This window comes from Arachis stenosperma, chromosome 3, assembly GCF_014773155.1.
Source record: "Arachis stenosperma cultivar V10309 chromosome 3, arast.V10309.gnm1.PFL2, whole genome shotgun sequence".
Taxonomy (NCBI): domain Eukaryota; kingdom Viridiplantae; phylum Streptophyta; class Magnoliopsida; order Fabales; family Fabaceae; genus Arachis; species Arachis stenosperma.
In genome coordinates, this window is record NC_080379.1 from 6,694,115 (window position 1) to 6,711,333 (window position 17,219).

The 17,219-nt window shown below is 34.0% G+C and overlaps 2 protein-coding genes and 1 pseudogene across 3 annotated transcripts; all 3 read left to right on the forward strand.

Annotated features, from left to right (window-relative positions):
• Positions 1 to 1,893: 1,893 nt before the first annotated feature.
• Positions 1,894 to 3,978, forward strand: LOC130965744 (60S ribosomal protein L7a-2). The gene is made up of 6 exons (XM_057890505.1): positions 1,894 to 2,053; positions 2,171 to 2,423; positions 2,998 to 3,167; positions 3,262 to 3,390; positions 3,504 to 3,596; positions 3,689 to 3,978. Exons 1-6 carry the CDS (start codon positions 2,051 to 2,053, stop codon positions 3,818 to 3,820), a joined length of 780 nt encoding a protein of 259 aa, XP_057746488.1. The 5' UTR covers positions 1,894 to 2,050; the 3' UTR covers positions 3,821 to 3,978.
• Positions 3,979 to 5,012: 1,034 nt separating this feature from the next.
• LOC130969775 (uracil-DNA glycosylase, mitochondrial) lies at positions 5,013 to 9,567 on the forward strand. 2 transcript variants are annotated; one of them, XR_009081915.1, is made up of 8 exons: positions 5,013 to 5,479; positions 5,557 to 5,771; positions 6,330 to 6,488; positions 6,852 to 6,882; positions 7,071 to 7,206; positions 7,505 to 7,588; positions 8,120 to 8,692; positions 9,443 to 9,567. XR_009081915.1 is itself a non-coding variant. In XM_057895660.1 (7 exons), the coding sequence occupies exons 1-7, from the start codon at positions 5,089 to 5,091 to the stop codon at positions 8,184 to 8,186; spliced, it is 1,083 nt and encodes a 360-aa protein (XP_057751643.1). In that variant the 5' UTR covers positions 5,013 to 5,088; the 3' UTR covers positions 8,187 to 8,710. The 2 variants fall into 2 exon arrangements, 1 of the variants encoding a protein (XP_057751643.1); XM_057895660.1 differs by lacking the exon at positions 9,443 to 9,567 and having other exon boundaries at positions 8,120 to 8,710.
• Positions 9,568 to 10,147: 580 nt separating this feature from the next.
• LOC130965401 (isoflavone reductase homolog) lies at positions 10,148 to 11,176 on the forward strand (annotated as a pseudogene).
• The last annotated feature ends 6,043 nt before the right edge of the window (positions 11,177 to 17,219 follow it).

The window sequence follows — 17,219 nt, forward strand, 5'->3', positions numbered from 1 at the left end:
TGCTTTTGTTTTAGTTTAAAAGACACCTCAAGCAGATGAAAAAATAAATAATAGTGAAAGGTTGATATTTTATTTTGATAAGATTTTGTTCCAGATGTGCTTTTCTTATTAAGAATAATATTTCGCAAATAAAACTATAAAAAGTGATATTGCCATCCATTTAGGAGTAACAATATTCACCCATCAATCTTAGATGCTTGATTTTGAATTTTTCACATATCTTCGGTAGGGTGTTCAAATTTAAACCAATTCAAATTAAATCGCTCATCTAATTCAATCTAAACTAAAAATCGATTAAAATCGCATTAATTTAAATTTGATTGGATTATATTTTTTGCAAACCGCTAGATCGGATTGGATTTCGGATCTATTTTTCATAACCGATCCAATCCAATCTAAACCGCACAATGTATTATAATATTATTATTTTATTATTATATTTACAATTATACTTATAACATGTTCAATTTATTATACATTTTTATATTATTTATGTATTATTATTATTTAATAAATATTTTATGTTCAAAATGTTATTTATTTATTTATTTTAACTAACCTAGAACTTTATTTCCATTGTTATGTTATTGTTGGTTTTTTAAGATATTGTTGAGATTTGTTATGTCATTATTGATATTTTAAATTTGATGTTGAGAATTGTTATATATATTTAATTTTTTTAATTTACAAAATCGCAAATCCAATCCAATTCAAACCGCTTAAAATTGGATCGGATCGGATTGGATTAAAAAAATAAAAAAAACATCCAATCCAAACCGTACCGCAAATAAAACTAGTATTCGAATCGAATGAATTTTTAACTCAAAACCGATTTAAATCGCACCGCGAACACCCCTAATCTTAGGTACCCACACGAAAAAACATACTTAATCTCACAACCTTATGAATGCTCATGCATGTATGTAACTGGAATTTGTTTCCCTTTGATAATTTCAATAATAGTTTTTTTGAGTTAAGTTTCACTTTTGTCTTTAAAATTGGCAAATTATATTGATTTGGTCTTTAACTTTTTGATTGTTACAATTTGATCTCTCAATTAAAAAAAGTGCATCAGTAATTCTTTGTGTATCTTCCATCGTCAGAACTTAACACAGTTAGTGACGTAGCTCAACCTTTATTGTGCTAGACATATTAAAACGACGTCGTATGCGTTTTGGCGTTAAAGAAGACACTAAATGAAGTCGTTTGAGGATTTGAAAAATACCAAAACGTTATACCTCTCTTTTAATATTGTTCAAACCCTGAAATAATATTATTTAGTCATCTTTTAACGCCAAAACATGTATAATGTTGTTTTAATATGTCTAATATGATAAAACTTGAATACCAAATTAGTACAACTTGCCAATCCCAAAACTAAAGTAGGGCTTAACTCCGTTTCTTTTCGTTGTCATAATTTCTTTTCACACTTCTTATTCTGAATTTACTCATTCATACTCTATTATTTTTACACCTGGTATTTTAAACCAAAAAATGTATAATTTATTGTACATATTTTCACTTAAAATTTCTTATAAAATTGTTAAATGAACAGTTAGTTAAGGGCTTGAGAACTTCGTCAGTTTAATAATAATTGAATTTTTTTAAGAGCAATGTTAGGGGGCTATCAACTTTTGTGATTGGTAGCCATCAAATAACCATAAATGTTGATTTAATGGTGTAAGATTGATGTGAGATTTCATCCAGTGACTCACTTTTCTCTACTTGTTATATGCTAGCCAAAATTCAATAAAGTTGTTGGCCTAGACTTTTCCTTTTTTTAATTTGTAAGTTTCCTTTTTTTTTTAGTATTAAATTTTCAATTTTTTCCTTTTTTTTTGGTCATGAATTTATCCTGTTTTTTGGTCTTCATTTTTGTGAACTCATTCTATCGGCCTTCTCAGTTTAGGGCCTTGCACACACTTTTGGACCCTTAGTAGCATTCAACCAATTTATTTTAACAGTATAAATACGAAAACTAGGGTTTTAGTTTTGCAGCAGCAAGCATTTTGCAGAAGCCGAATCAGTGAGAGAAGCTTGCAACGCAGATATGGTAAGGAAAAACACGAAGAAGAAGAAGATTGGTGTCCTTTATGCCTTTGTTGTTCATCCAGTTAGCTTTGGAATTTTACTGATTTACTGTTTTTCATTGTCATGTTCTGTTTCTTAGGCTCCTAAACGAGGTGGAAAAGCGCCAGTTCCAGCTTCGAAGAAGAAGCCTGAGAAGGTTACGAACCCGTTGTTCGAGAAGCGTCCTAAGCAGTTCGGGATCGGAGGAGCATTGCCGCCAAAGAGGGATTTGACTCGTTTCGTGAAGTGGCCTAAGACCGTACAAATCCAGAGGAAGAAGAGGATCCTCAAGCAGAGGTTGAAGGTTCCACCAGCTTTGAACCAGTTCACCAAGACCCTTGACAAGAACCTTGGTGCGTAAATAGTTATCTCCATTTTGTTTCATTTGCCTTGTTTTATGTTTGTTTAATGCTTCAAGTGTAGTAATATGTCCTCTTATTTATTTAGAAATTTTTTTTATGTTAATCGTAGCTTTTATTGGATACCTTGCTATTTAGAAAATTGTTGTTTCATGCATTGGACAAGGCCTTGTAATTATTCTTACCACACTGCTTTGCATCATTATTGTGTCTTCTCGTCAGTTTACATCTTAAAACATTATTTTGTGAGCATGATTACTTTTGCTTAATTCACTATTAATAGCCGAGTAGTGTGTTGTGACTTTAGTGTGCTTGATGTATTATCTTGCTGTCACTGTAATGATTCAATATTTAACAAGTACATTCGTTGTTTCGTTCTTGTTGCAATTTTGATTTAACATTTGAACTTTGCATAGTTCATGAGTGGCATTGTTTATTTACTGTAGCTCATTACATGTTCATTACTGGTCGAAATTGTATTAGTGTGTCTGTTAATATCTTTGGGTTTATACTTCTTTTGTTTGCATTAGTTATGGTCTTCATTAACATTTGTTGATCTTTCATGTAGCAACCAGCCTTTTCAAGATACTTCTGAAGTACAGGCCAGAGGATAAAGCTGAAAAGAAGGAGCGACTTTTGAAAAGGGCCCAGGCCGAGACTGAGGGCAAAACCGTTGAAGCTAAAAAGCCTATTGTTGTGAAGTATGGTCTCAATCACGTTACCTACCTTATTGAGCAGGTTGTATTCTATTTTTTACATGGAATAACATCAGCTTTTACACCTTAATGTTCTTTTATATTGATTATTGACCTAAAAAGCTATCTCCTTGCAGAACAAAGCTCAGTTGGTTGTGATTGCTCATGATGTGGACCCAATTGAATTGGTTGTCTGGCTTCCCGCATTGTGTAGGAAGATGGAAATTCCATACTGCATTGTCAAGGGCAAGGCTCGCCTTGGATCGGTAAGTCCACCCACCTGCATTTCTCTCAACCGTGACTTCACACACTCGTTGACACTAGTGGTTATTTGCGACAACCCTATTTGTGGCTGATTCAATTTGTATCTACTCTACAGATTGTACACAAGAAAACGGCATCTGTTTTGTGCTTGACCAGTGTCAAGAACGAAGACAAATTAGAGTTCAGCAGGGTCCTAGAGGCTATCAAGGTGGTGTTTAATTTCAACTAAATTATCTTAGTTATTGTATATTCACGCTCTCAAGAAAACTGATTGTGTCTTATGTATTGGTTTGTTTCCAGGCTAACTTCAATGACAAGTATGATGAGTACAGAAAGAAATGGGGTGGCGGTATCATGGGTTCTAAATCCCAAGCCAAAACTAAGGCAAAGGAGAGGCTTCTTGCTAAGGAGGCTGCTCAGAGGATGTCTTAGAGTATTCTTATATTTTGTTGCTTTAGAGTTGCTATTTTTGTGTTTTAATCTACCTTTGATCTTTTAATTAAATCTAAGGATATTTTTGGGAGACTACTCTTTGTATTGTCACAATATATACGTTTGGTTTTCAAATGAGCTGAGCATTTCATTGTTTATTTTTCGACCGCCCCTTGGTACTTAATGGAAACAAGTTAGCCGTTCACATCCTCGTGGATCTAAAGATGACTTACATTGGTATAGATCCAAATTTAATTGTTCGAGTTACAATATTAACTTGATACCGTCTGCTTTGTTTTTAGATATTATTGCTTGCCAAATTTTAACGAGCTCGTGGATCCTTATGTTTTCTCCTAACGCGGGTCTCGTTTTTAGATTTGCCTGCGTTTTTGAGATTACTATTTCTTGGATGCTGTGCTTTGAGTTAACAACTTAGGTTGAATTGAGACGAAGCAACTAATAAATCAAGCGGCGGTATATATGGAAAGGATATGAATGAAAACGTTGTGTCGCCCACTATATTTTGTTCTGAATTAGTCGCATCCTGGGTAGAAATCAGAACTCCAATGTTGTTTTATTTATTAGTTTGCACATGATGTTAGCTAATTCAAGCGAGGTCTCACTATGTTGGGGTCAAGTAACTTGCTTTAAACTTCCTTTCAGATCAGATATGGTTTTTATGTATACAGTATACACGGTGTTAATGTATAAAATAAAGGGATTACACTGTTGTCGCATAAATCTTAAGAAAATTGATGAATATTTTGTTTGGTTTTGCTGCCGAATTAATTTCTTTTAACCACAATCATCTAACAAAATAAAAAATGAGCTAACGAGTTATAACTCAAAAGGTATAGTCTCTTCATATTCATCTAAAGGTCGTGAGTTCGAATTTTATTCTTAACTTTGAAAACAAAAAGAGCAAGAAAATTTGAGTTATTGTGAAGATAGAAATATAAATATAAAAGAAAAAGAGAAATATTGTCTCTGTGACAAAAAAAAATTCCTTCTAATTTTTTTCCATTTGCTAATCAAAGAGCAGTAAAATTGCATTAAGATACAACAAAATTTATAGAAAGCATAACGGTTCAAAGTTCAAACAAATAATTCATTAACATATTTTGTATTACTAACGATAATATCTTGTTATCCACTCCCCTCCCCTATTCCCTTTTAGTAATGCAGTCACACATAATTAAAATTCATTGTTGCACAAATTATCATGTACAAATACGTATGAGTAGGAGTATATCTAATATCTTTGTAGAATGAAATGTACCAATCAGCTCACCAGCATGTTGAGGGGCTGGGCTAGGCACATTTCAATCCGTAGATCCTATATAAACCCGCTTACTACTTTCCCGCCATCTACAGAGAGCGAGAGATTCACCCGCCATTTTCATTTCCATTCCCAATTCCAAAAACCAGACATGTCTTCTTCTTCGGCCCCCTCCAAAACCCTAATGGATTTCTTCCAACCACCTTCCAAACGAATCAAAACCACTCCCACTTCACTCTTAATCCCCAACTCCAACGACGCCAATGGCTCCTCCGCCTCACTCTCCGTTGACCAGAAATCACGCGTCGATTACAACAAGCACCTCGCAAAATCCAAGCGCAACCTCAAAATATGCCTGGATAAGGTCTCCAACTCCAAAGGTATTTTTCTTCACTTTCACATTGATGCCTTTACGTCGTTTTGGTTATATAGCGTTGTCGTTTTACCGCGGTGGTAGGTGTTGTGAAACTGGAGGAGCTGCTGGTGGAGGACACGTGGTTGGAAGCACTCTCTGGTGAGCTCCAGAAACCTTATGCACTGAGCCTCTCAAAGTTTGTTGAATCTGAGATTTGCAATAGCAACATTGATGCTGTGTATCCTCCTTCTCACCTCATCTTCAATGCTCTTAACTCTACCCCTTTCGATAGGGTTAAGGCCGTTATCCTTGGACAGGTTCGTTCCTCAATTTAACCTTATTGTGCTATGAGTTCTTTTTTGAAATGAACGATTCTTGATCGAAATAAATAGCTAAAGGTTAATGTAGTTTGTAGGGTATAAAAATAGGTTTTTCTTTTCTTCTTTTACTGAATTCATAATTTTAACCATATAATATAACACTGGAGAAAAGAGTAGTTCTTTGACGAGTTTATCTTTCACTGGTCAAACTAGCGGAAATGTTGCCCTCTCTGTTACATGTACAGATTCTGGTTTTGTACAAAATGACTAATTTGTCATCCATTTCTGAAAGGTGAGTGACAAGTTTGTCATTTTAAATTTGTTATGGGATCAGAGACTTTATTATTGTTTTTGAAATAACGAATGACCAATAATTTTAAACTGTTTGTGGCTACCAAAGTCTGGATTTTGGTAATATTTATAGGTAAGCCCTAGTGATTCGAATTCTGTAAGGAACCTTCACTTTGTTAACTGCGTGATCTTTTATCATCATATAACAGAGTTCTAATCTCAGTGATGGCTCGCAAAAAAGTGTTTAAGCAATTTATTTTTTAGGACCCTTATCATGGACCTGGTCAAGCAATGGGCCTTTCATTCTCAGTCCCTGAGGGCGTGAAAGTTCCTTCCAGTTTGGTAAATATATTTAAGGAGCTCAAAGAAGATCTTGGTTGTTCAGTTCCACGTCATGGAAATCTAGAAAAATGGGCTGTACAGGTTAGTGCTGCAAATTTGTTCCCCTTTTCTTAGCTCGAACTACTTGCTGGTGTTTGTATAGATAGGCATTATTTGTTTCAAACAATCTCAAGTTCTCAACAAACCTGTGCGACTATATTGAATTGGTTTGTTGTTGAAACAACTGGAAAAACATTTCTCTCCCTGTGTCTCTGAAGAGTTTTTCAAAGATTGCAGTAAAGAATATAGCTGGAGAATAATAACCGCAAATGGTGCCTATCATTTCAACAAAACTTTGTCAAATTGTCCTTCATGTCACTCCATGCATGTATTTTAACAGTGTCAAACTTTACTCAGTGAATTAGTTTCTTAATACATGTTCAATGACCTTTATTTTCATTTCAGGGTGTTCTCTTACTTAATACCGTACTCACAGGTTAGATTTATACTTTTTTTTTGGTTTTTTTAGTGAACGTGCAATCAGTTATTTTGTTGAGTTATATGTGTTCTGTTTTTTGCTGTGTTATTTGCAGATTAATCTAGTGGGATATTGTTGTTACCTATCTTTAGTGTTTTATGCTTGTACTGAAGTGTTGACTTTTAACAAATACTTTGTGAATTCAGTCAGGAAACATCAAGCAAACTCTCATGCAAAAAAGGGATGGGAACAATTTACTGATGCTGTTATCAAAACAATCTCACAGAAAAGGGAAGGTGTTGTCTTTCTGTTGTGGGGCAACTCTGCTCGGGAGAAATCTAGGTACTACCTCTATTATATAACACTAAAAGCTTACAATCTTTAGAAACTAAATGTAGAGTCGGCATCCTGGGTTTATGTTGTCAGCTTGATCAGAAAGATTAAACTTCAAGTATTTATTGTCTCTTTTCAGAAATAGATGACAAGCATTTTTTTTGTGCAAATGTACATCTATATTGTATAAAACTATAAGCTGCTCCCAGAAGAGTTTCTATAAACTAATTTGGACTATTTGCTTTCCTTGCCTGGAAGATAATTTCTGCAAAACTTGTTGATGAGCTTGTATTGAGTGCATACTCAGGTTAATTGATGCAACAAAACATCATATACTTCAAGCTGCACATCCTTCTGGTTTGTCTGCAAATAGAGGCTTCTTTGGGTGCAGGTAAGGTTGTTTTGAAATATAATTTAATTTTGTGTTAATATGGTAAATAATGAGCGCAAGAAGAACTTCTGAATTGGTAAATAATGTACACAACACTAATGCTCTATACTAGGACCTGCTGAGTTCTAAAGTGGAAGTTGTAAGTGTTAACATCGTGCTTGGTTGATTAAGTGGAGAGTGCAAATATATTTACTATTTAGTCATCACAGTCTAAAATACAAACCTTCTTTTAATCTCTTTCATCAACTTGGCATTATTGTATTAAAATACATTTTTCACTTTTCTCCTACTCCACCAGTGGTTTTCATTATTCATCTGCATGGCGGGTGATCTGAAACAGCTGTTTCATATTCTGTTCCACTGACATTGAGCCATATTTTGGTTTCCACTTAAATGAACAGAGACGTAGATCTCATATAATACTAAAATAATATTTTGAAAACCACCTTAATCAGTTATCTGTTTATCATCCCCCTAAACCAGTTTTCATGCTTACTTTCTATCTTGTGTATTCTGAATCCATCTGAGCAGGCACTTCTCTCGCACAAACCAGCTTCTGGAGAAAAGGGGCATAGATCCCATAGATTGGCAACTATAATATGTAGTGTTTGAACTTTGAAGCCCAAAGCTTTGTTCCTTTTCATCAAAACCTTTTTGAAGTTTGGTTCAAGTTCTTGGGTCTTGTGTAAAGATGATTCTGTTTATTCAAAGTCGATCATGACAGAAGATGCTTTTTGTCGATACTTTGGTCCTGTAGTGTTGTCAGCTAGGAGATTCTGCAGTCCCGACATATATAGTATTTTATCTTATTCATGTTCTCCCATACTAAATGGATGTCTTGTGTTATACATGTTATGCTAAAATATCAACGAATGATATATTTTGGGGGGAGATTCTTAAAAGGACATGCAACACTTATTTTCCTCTATATTTGTTATCAAAGCTCGCAAATATCCAGAGTATATTGAGTGTTGAACTTGCATAATATTGTGTGTAGAATAAGTGAAAGGACTAGCAAGTAATTACTTGGAAAGCTGATGATTATGGTTCTGTTAAGCAACGGTTTGCATATATGCTTCAGTAAGATTATTCAACTTTGGACATGTAGGTGAATGCTTTTACTTTGGTTAAATTATGTTATTTCTACTCCTGTAGCATGGAATACTGAAATGCGCATAAAAAACTGTGCAAAGTAATTTTTTTATTGGAAAAGAAAAAGTGTAATTCGCATGTATGCTAAATTTAAATTGTATCTCATTCATACGGTGATCCCATATACAGGATGATAGGATGCATCGATTTGATTTTGAAAAAGTTACAAACTTTATAATATTAAATTGGATCATCCGATTTACTTTTTAAAAAAATTAAAAAAATAAAAAATGCTGAAATTGGATCTCTGATTTCTATTTTACTGATTTATGTGGTGTTCTAAAATTTTTTTTGCATAACTGGACTTTTCGATTTTGAAACCGGATCATTCAATTTTTGTTTTAAAAAAATAAAAAATTTTAAGATACAAAAATTAGACTAAATTTCTTCCATAATTTTAAAAAATATAAAATTATAATATTGAGGTGTATCTCTCTTTTCAAAAATTAGCGCGTTGTTGACAATTCTGTAAACTTGGCTATCTTAATTAGTTAGTTCACAAGAGTACCGTATTTTACGATCCAGCCTTTATTTATACGGAACATGTAATAAGAGCTTCTAAAACACGATGTTATGAACATCATCTATATATGAATGTTGAAAACACTGGATTCGATGTGAATGCATTAATGCATTATTGGTTCGAATATTCTCTCTATATATTGCTCTCTTACGTCAGTGCACATGTTATGAGCATTACAGCTAGGTATTACCGATCGTGAAATAGTTAAGCGAATAAAAGGGCATTTCCTTTGAGAGATACAAGTTCTTGTGCCAATCAAATATATCATGTATGCTCCCAAAGGAAGAATTATACAAAATTTTCTCATGAATCCGTTTGCACGTGGGAAGTTGAATTTTCTTGTAATTATCATTATTATTTTGTTGAGAGTTAGTTAGGTGGACCACTATGGACACTTGGGCAAGCATCACGAGGAAATTAAATCCCCTCTACAAAGCACACGAATGCCATCGTCCGAGTTTGTATTTTGTAACCACTAAGGAATATGACCTTGGTAAAAACAAGGAAGCTATATATGAAGGAAAAGGGAGTTAAACTCTAAAGTGATTTCTGACATTCACGGATTGTATCAATTTAGTTCTTGACTTATAAATTGTATTGTTTATGTCTTTGATTTTGTTAAAAATGCACTAAGTTGGTCCCTCTCTCCGACCAATTTACCTGCCGCCGGCAATGACATGGCACTGACATGCCACGCTGGCGTATATAACGGCTAACTGGCGTGGTAATTGGAACTATTATTGACTCATTGTAGTCCTTCTGCCTATTTCAACCCTAATTTCAGCATTCCATTTCTATCGTTCTTCATCTTCTTTTCTTTGTTCAAGAACGTTCTTCTCCTGCTTCTTTATTATTACTCTTTGAAACTGAAAGCAAAATCATGATTGGATGTTACCCACCTCATAGAGGCATCCTTCTCCGACCACTAGAGCCTTGTAGATGCCGTCAAGAAGGTGGATGTTGTCATCAGTGCCATCTCTGGTGTCCATATCAGGAACCACAGCATTGACTTGCAGCTCAACCTCATTAATGCCATCAAGAAAGCAGGCAACATCAACGTTTCATTCAATTCATTTTAGTTTCTAATTTCATCATCAATCAATTAATAGTCTAGTCTTGTATGTCCGTAGCACTTTTTGTCATTGGAGTTTGGACTGGACCCAGCAAGAATGTGGAACGCGTTAGAGCCAGGAAGGGTGACATTTGAGGACAAGATGGTTGTGAGGAAGGCGATAGAGGAAGCAAACATCCTTTTCATGTACATCTCCACTAACCTATTTGAGGGCTACTTTGCGGACAACCTGTCTCAGATGGGGTCTTTTGTGCCTCCCAGAAAAAAGGTCCACCTCTTCGGAGATGGCACACTCAAGGCCGTTTTTGTCGATGAAGACGATGTCGCCACCTACATTATAAAGACCATCGATGGCCCCCGCACCCTTAACATGACTCTCTACCTCAAGCCTCCCGACAACATTCTCTCGCAAGGAGACGGTCGAAATACTAATTGTTTCACACTGTTTGCACGAACAAGGCCAGTGAAGACAAGAGCTTTAACTGCGTTAAACAAGAAAATGATGCCAATGAAAAAGTTGGTGTCATATTATCAAAAGAGAAAAGATCTTATGACAACTGCAGGGGATGCTTTGAAAACCAACATCACTATATTAAGCCCTCTTGTGCTTCCAACATCTGAGCAGTTGCTATTCTTTGCAACATTGGTTGTCAAGAAATTTTTAAAGACGAAAGTCAAAGCATATATTCTAGATTTCAAACTTACATTTGAACTTTTTTACATCCATGCAGGAGGCAGGACTATTTTGGATGAGTTAAAGAAGAACTTGCAGTTATCTCTATGGCATGAATTGGCTTACACAGAAGCCAACAGAAGGGTCAAGAAGGGTGGTAGAGTATAGCAAATAGCATTTGGTTCTGGATTTAAGTGCAATAGGGCAATATGAAAAGCTCTCAAGACCATTAACCACAACTTCTCAATTGAGATTCTAAGGGTTTCATCATTCTAATTCTAAACAATGCAATTTCACGTATCATTCATTGATCTTGACTCGCACATCTAATCATGATTTTGCTTTCAGTTTTAAAAGAGTAACAACAAAAAAGTAGGAGAAGAACGTTCCTGAGCAAAGAGAAGAAGATGAATAGCGATAGAGATGAGATGCTAAAATTAGGGTTAAAAATAGGTAGAGGGACCACAATGGGTCAAATATTTCTAATTGCCACCTCAGCTAGCCGTTATATATGCCAACGTAGCATGTCAGTGTTATGTCATCGTTGGTGATAGGTAAACTGGCTAGAAATGTGGAGAGAGACCAACGTGGTGTATTTTTAACAAAGTCGAAGACATAAACAATACAATTAGTAAATTAAGAACTAAATCGATAAAATTCGTAAATTTCAGAGACTATTTTAAAATTTAATTCAAGAAAAAAGTTATGGTTAATTGTATTACAAGTGTGCTAACTTCCGTCTTTGATTGTTGGATTATTATTTATTAGTGTATTAATAAGTATTAATGAATTTATTAATTAACTATTTTACTCGGAAAATATGTATAAAAATAACATACATAAAATTAGTTAACATGGTAAATATTTTTGCTCTGATAAAGAAATTTTGGATTCAAACATTATAAATTACAAAAAACATATACACGTGATAAAATAGTATTTTAAAACTAAAATGTACATTGATATATAATAGAGGATATGACTAAGCAACATTTTCTATTATTTCATTTCTCCCAAACGATTTTTGTCCACTCATGGCTGAATAAGCAAATGTCCTTATAGAATTTCTTTGATTGCTAGATGTTTTTGTAAACATAAGTTCATTACATTATTTTTAATGAAATTAATTTTAATGTACTAATAATATAAACGTTTTATATAATCGTATAATTATATTTATTTTTTTAGATAATTATTTATGCAGTTAATATAAAAAATAATTATTTTTATTAATGTGATGTTACATAATTAAATACACATATAAAATTATTTTATACTGATACATCAAAACTAAATTATATTTTTAATATATTTTATCTACTTTTATGCCAATTGTATTTAGAAAATGACACATTACTCTTGTATGCATACAAAATGCTCATATGAACACGTGTAGATTTTCTTTATTGGTAAAATCTTTGTGGTAGGTACTTTAAAAGTAATAAATCAATAATTTCATTACTTGGTTATCTATATATTGTTATATTAAAAAAAAAAAAAGATGAGAGTTGAACAACGGCTTCCAATTCAAATGAAATGTCGGAACTTAACTACTAAATTATGGGTTTGACGAGTAAATTTTTATTTTAATTTTTGACATTTATGTAATTATTTAGTTTGATTTTTAAAATTTAAAATTTGTCATAGTAGTTTTCCATTTAGGTTTAGGCATTAATTTGACATTTCGATCTTTTCCGGTACCGTGATGAATCAGCAAAAAAAATATTAAGATGGCAAACTCTTATTATATCAAACTCTTCGGGTAAAAAACCCAAATAAACCAAATTGAGAAGTTTATTACCCAAATTAGCCAAAACAAAAATTATTTCAGTAATCCACCAATGGTCATTTATATATAATTCGAATCAATATGATTCGAACTACAAATGCATGTAATTCGAAACAACTTGCTTCGAATTACGTTTGAATGGATATGCATGTAATTCGAATTGACTCGATTCGAATTAGTAGGCTCACATGACTCTATAGAGTTCGAATCATATTGATTCGAATTATTCAATGTTGGTGACACTAGGTAAATCGAATTAAGTTGATTCGAATTACTAGTGAGTTGCCTATATAATGCTACGTTAGTTAGATATATATCAAATTTTTTTTTCACATTCTTACTTAGATAGTTGGATATATATCTTATAGTTGATACAAAAGATATTTACTGTATAATTTTATTTTTCTAAAAATATTATATATATATATTTTTTATGATTACACAATTTTAGAAATATTTAAAAAGTATTATTAAAATTAAAATTATATTTTTTATTATTTGACAATAAAATTAACAATTAAAAATTAGGGATTAATATTGCTAGGTAGCCAGTAGTTGTGGTGGCAAATTTGTACCCTAACAAAAATATTAGGGATTAATATTGTTAGGTAGACAAAAAAATAGTCAAAACTTGCCTTATTTAGCATTAATTATATAAATTTGGTTGCAGAATATTTTATTAACAAAATTTATATAATTAATTGTTAATTTATATAAATTAACTATTTAATTTTGTTAATGAAATATTCTATAACCAAATTTATATAATTAATATTAAATAAGACAAGTTCTAGTTTTTTTTTTTTGTCTACCTAACAATATTAATCTCTAATATTTTTGTTAGGGTACAAATTTGCCACTACAACTACTGGCTACCTAGTAATATTAATCCCTAATTTTTAATTTTTAATTTTATTATCAAATAATAAAAAATATAATTTTAATTTTAATAATATTTTTTAAATATTTATAAAATTGTGTAATCATCAATATATATATATATATATATATATATATATATATTATTTTTAGAAAAATAAAATTATACAGTAAATAGTATCAACTATAAGATATATATCCAACTATCCAAGTAAGAATGTGAAAAATAAAAGTTGATATATATCCAACTAACGTAGCATTATATAGGCAACTCACTAGTAATTCGAATCAACTTAATTCGAATTACCCAGTGTCACCAACATTGAATAATTCGAATCAATATGATTCGAACTCTATAGAGTCATGTGAGCCTACTAATTCGAATCGAGTCAATTCGAATTACATGCATATCCATTCAAACGTAATTCGAAGCAAGTTGTTTCGAATTACATGCATTTGTAATTCGAATCATATTGATTCGAATTATATATAAATGGCCATTGGTGGATTACTGAAATAATTTTTGTTTTGGCTGATTTGGGTAATAAATTTCTCAACTTGGTTTATTTGGGTTTTTTTACCCAAACTCTTCAATAATTAGATGATATAACAACATTTAATTTTAAATTTCAGTTAGTTCATAAAATCTTTTTTTTTTCTTTTTCTTTTTCATTTTCTTTCTACTCTCTGCTATTTTTTTTTCTCACTTTCCCTTTTTTACTTTTTTATCTTCCACTCAGTTGGAGTAGAGGTGGAGAGAGTTGGAGTAGTACCTATTATGGAAAAAATGGTTGAATCGCGTCTCAGGTGATTTGGACATGTGAGAAGAAAATCGATAGAACATCCAGTCAGGAGGGTGGATGAGATGGAATATGGACAAAGGGCGAAAGGCAGAGGAAGACCTAAGAAGACCATCCATGAGGTGGTCAAACGAAATCTACATGTAAACGGTCTCTCTGTAGACATGATACATGATAGAGCACAATGGCGTCGTTTGATTCATGTAGCCGACCCCATTTAGTGGGACAAGGCTTTGTTGTTGTTGTTGTTGTTGTTGTTGTTGTTGTTGTTGTTGTTGTTGTATCTTCCACTCGACTATTTTTCTATAATAATATGCTTATTGTTGAGTAAATACTCATAGTCGTTCCTGAGATTCACGCAAATACCCATAGCAATTCCTAGGTTCCCGATTTTTCTATTGTAGTCCTCCAGATAGAGCTCTGAGCACTCAAACTGGTCCCTGGCCATATTTCAGGTGATGACTCATCACCGGAACGCTGACGTGGCCTCGAATTGCTACGTGGGAGGGGTCCAAAACGTCGTCGTTTTGGGTTTGGCGCCCTTGAAAGCCAAAAACGATGCCATTTAGGTGTTATTTAGTATGAAAAATAGTCTTCTCCACCAACATAAACACTTCACTTCACTCATCTCTTCTTCTTCCACCCTCTGACTTCTTCTTCATCTCCCCATCAATGGCGTAGCCGTAGGGTTGTATTCACTGGGTTTAGAAAAATTTGAGAGAAGAAGTAATCCGACCAGAAGTTGTTATCGTTTTTCCCCTCCTTTACCATAAACACGAGGTTCTGACTTGATCAGACTCAAGGTAACCTTCCTTTTTTTACTTTGTATTTTTAATACAGTGTTGGTTGATGATATGCAAGTTGTTAGTGTAGTTGAGGTTCTGAAATTTTGGTGTCATTGTAGTGTCTAGGGTTTGAAGGCTGGTTGGAATTTGTGGAGTTGCTCTATTTAACCCGAATGAAACAAAGATAAAACAGGGAGTTGTATGAAGGATTGGAAAAATATATTTTCTTGTGGTGAATAATTTTTTTTAATACATTAGTAGGCTTTCAAATTCTGCCTGTACTAAGAAAAAATTTAAAATTTCTTGCAGATGGAAGATAAGTTGGACATCATGTTTCATCATGGAAGTGACTTCAAAAAAATTGCAGAAGGCTCTATGGTATATTCTCCGGACAACAATGCCTGTTTAGGTGATCTAGACACTAATACTCTAGATGTCTTCTACATACGGAACTATCATAAGGAGCTTGGGTACAATGACATAAAACAGTGCTGGTGGTATGTTCCTGGAAAAGGCTTGGATAATGGGTTGAGAAATGTAAACAGTGACAAAGAGATAAGAAAGATGGTGAATTGTGCTAGGACAAATGAGGGATTGATTGATGTATATTTCGAGCATGGAGTGTCAGTGTCGGAGGTGTTAAAGGGAGACAACACAGTTGTGTACTTGGATGACAATGGTGGAGAGGGGTGTAATGCAGGTACAGATGCTGATGTGAGTCCCCCACTCAATGAGACTAATGCACTCATAGTTGCTCCTATCCCAAAGGTTGTACCCAATAGTTCTTGCAAATTCAGTCCCCAAAAAAATAAAACATCTCCACGACAATCACAATCATCACACTCCAAAACCAAGATGCCTAAAAAAACGCAAATCCTCCCAAGACAACCAATCCGACCAACCCCCCAAAGCCCACCAAGCCCACTAAAATCAGCCAGCCCATGAAGCCCAGTCAGAGCACTAAATCTGATAAGAGCGATAAGTAGAAACTGTCCAAAAGATCAAGTATTTTCAGGAGACCCTGTACACGGTCAGTTGCTAGAGGATTCAGGAGTAAAGTGTTTAATAATGAAATTCCTTTTAATGTATCTTCTGACTCCTCTGGCAGTAAAGAGGATAGCCTGTTTAAACCAGGTCCGGATGAGGGTAGTTCCTCTGATTCTGACTAAAACTGGGAGTAGGATTAGGAAAAACATGGTACATGCAATGTTGGGTAAGAGAAATACTAATCCACTAGGTAAAGGGAAGGAGAAGATATTACATGAAAATGACGGTTTGGTGCAAGAGGTGAGCGACGCTGAAGTTGACCTTGGGTTTGTGGGTTGTGTTTATGAAGGTACAGAGGATGGACTAGATCCAGGTGTTGACTCAGATGGCACCAATTTTTGGCACTTAGAGGAGATGAAGACGCCTCCAAATTTAGAAGATGAGCTGAAGGATGGAAATAATTCTGAAGAGGCAAGTCCGCTATTTAGGAAGGGTGCAAAGTTTGGAGAGCTGCATCTTGAGGTTGGCATGAAGTTTGGAACGAAATGAAAATTTAGAGAAGTTGTGAGGGAATACACAATCCAAGAGGGTAGAAGCATAAAGCTAGTAAAAAATAATAACATAAGGTGCAGGGCGGTGTGTAAGGTCGAAGAGTGTCCATGGGTGACTTATGCATCAAGAGACCATGAAGACACCTGTTGGCAAATTAAGACCTTCAACGACGACCACACCTGCCCAAGAGAGGACAAGAATAGGGCTGCCAACAGGAATTGGATATGCAACAAGCTTGTAAAGAAGGTGAGAAAGTATCCAAATTTTAGACATTGAGAGGCTACAACTTACTTCAAGACACGGTTTGACTTGACACTGAATAAGAATTCAATATCCAGGGCATTAATGGATACCAGAAGTGTAGTGTATGGGGGTGAGAAAGAGCAATATAGGATGGTTAGAGATTATGGTATGATGCT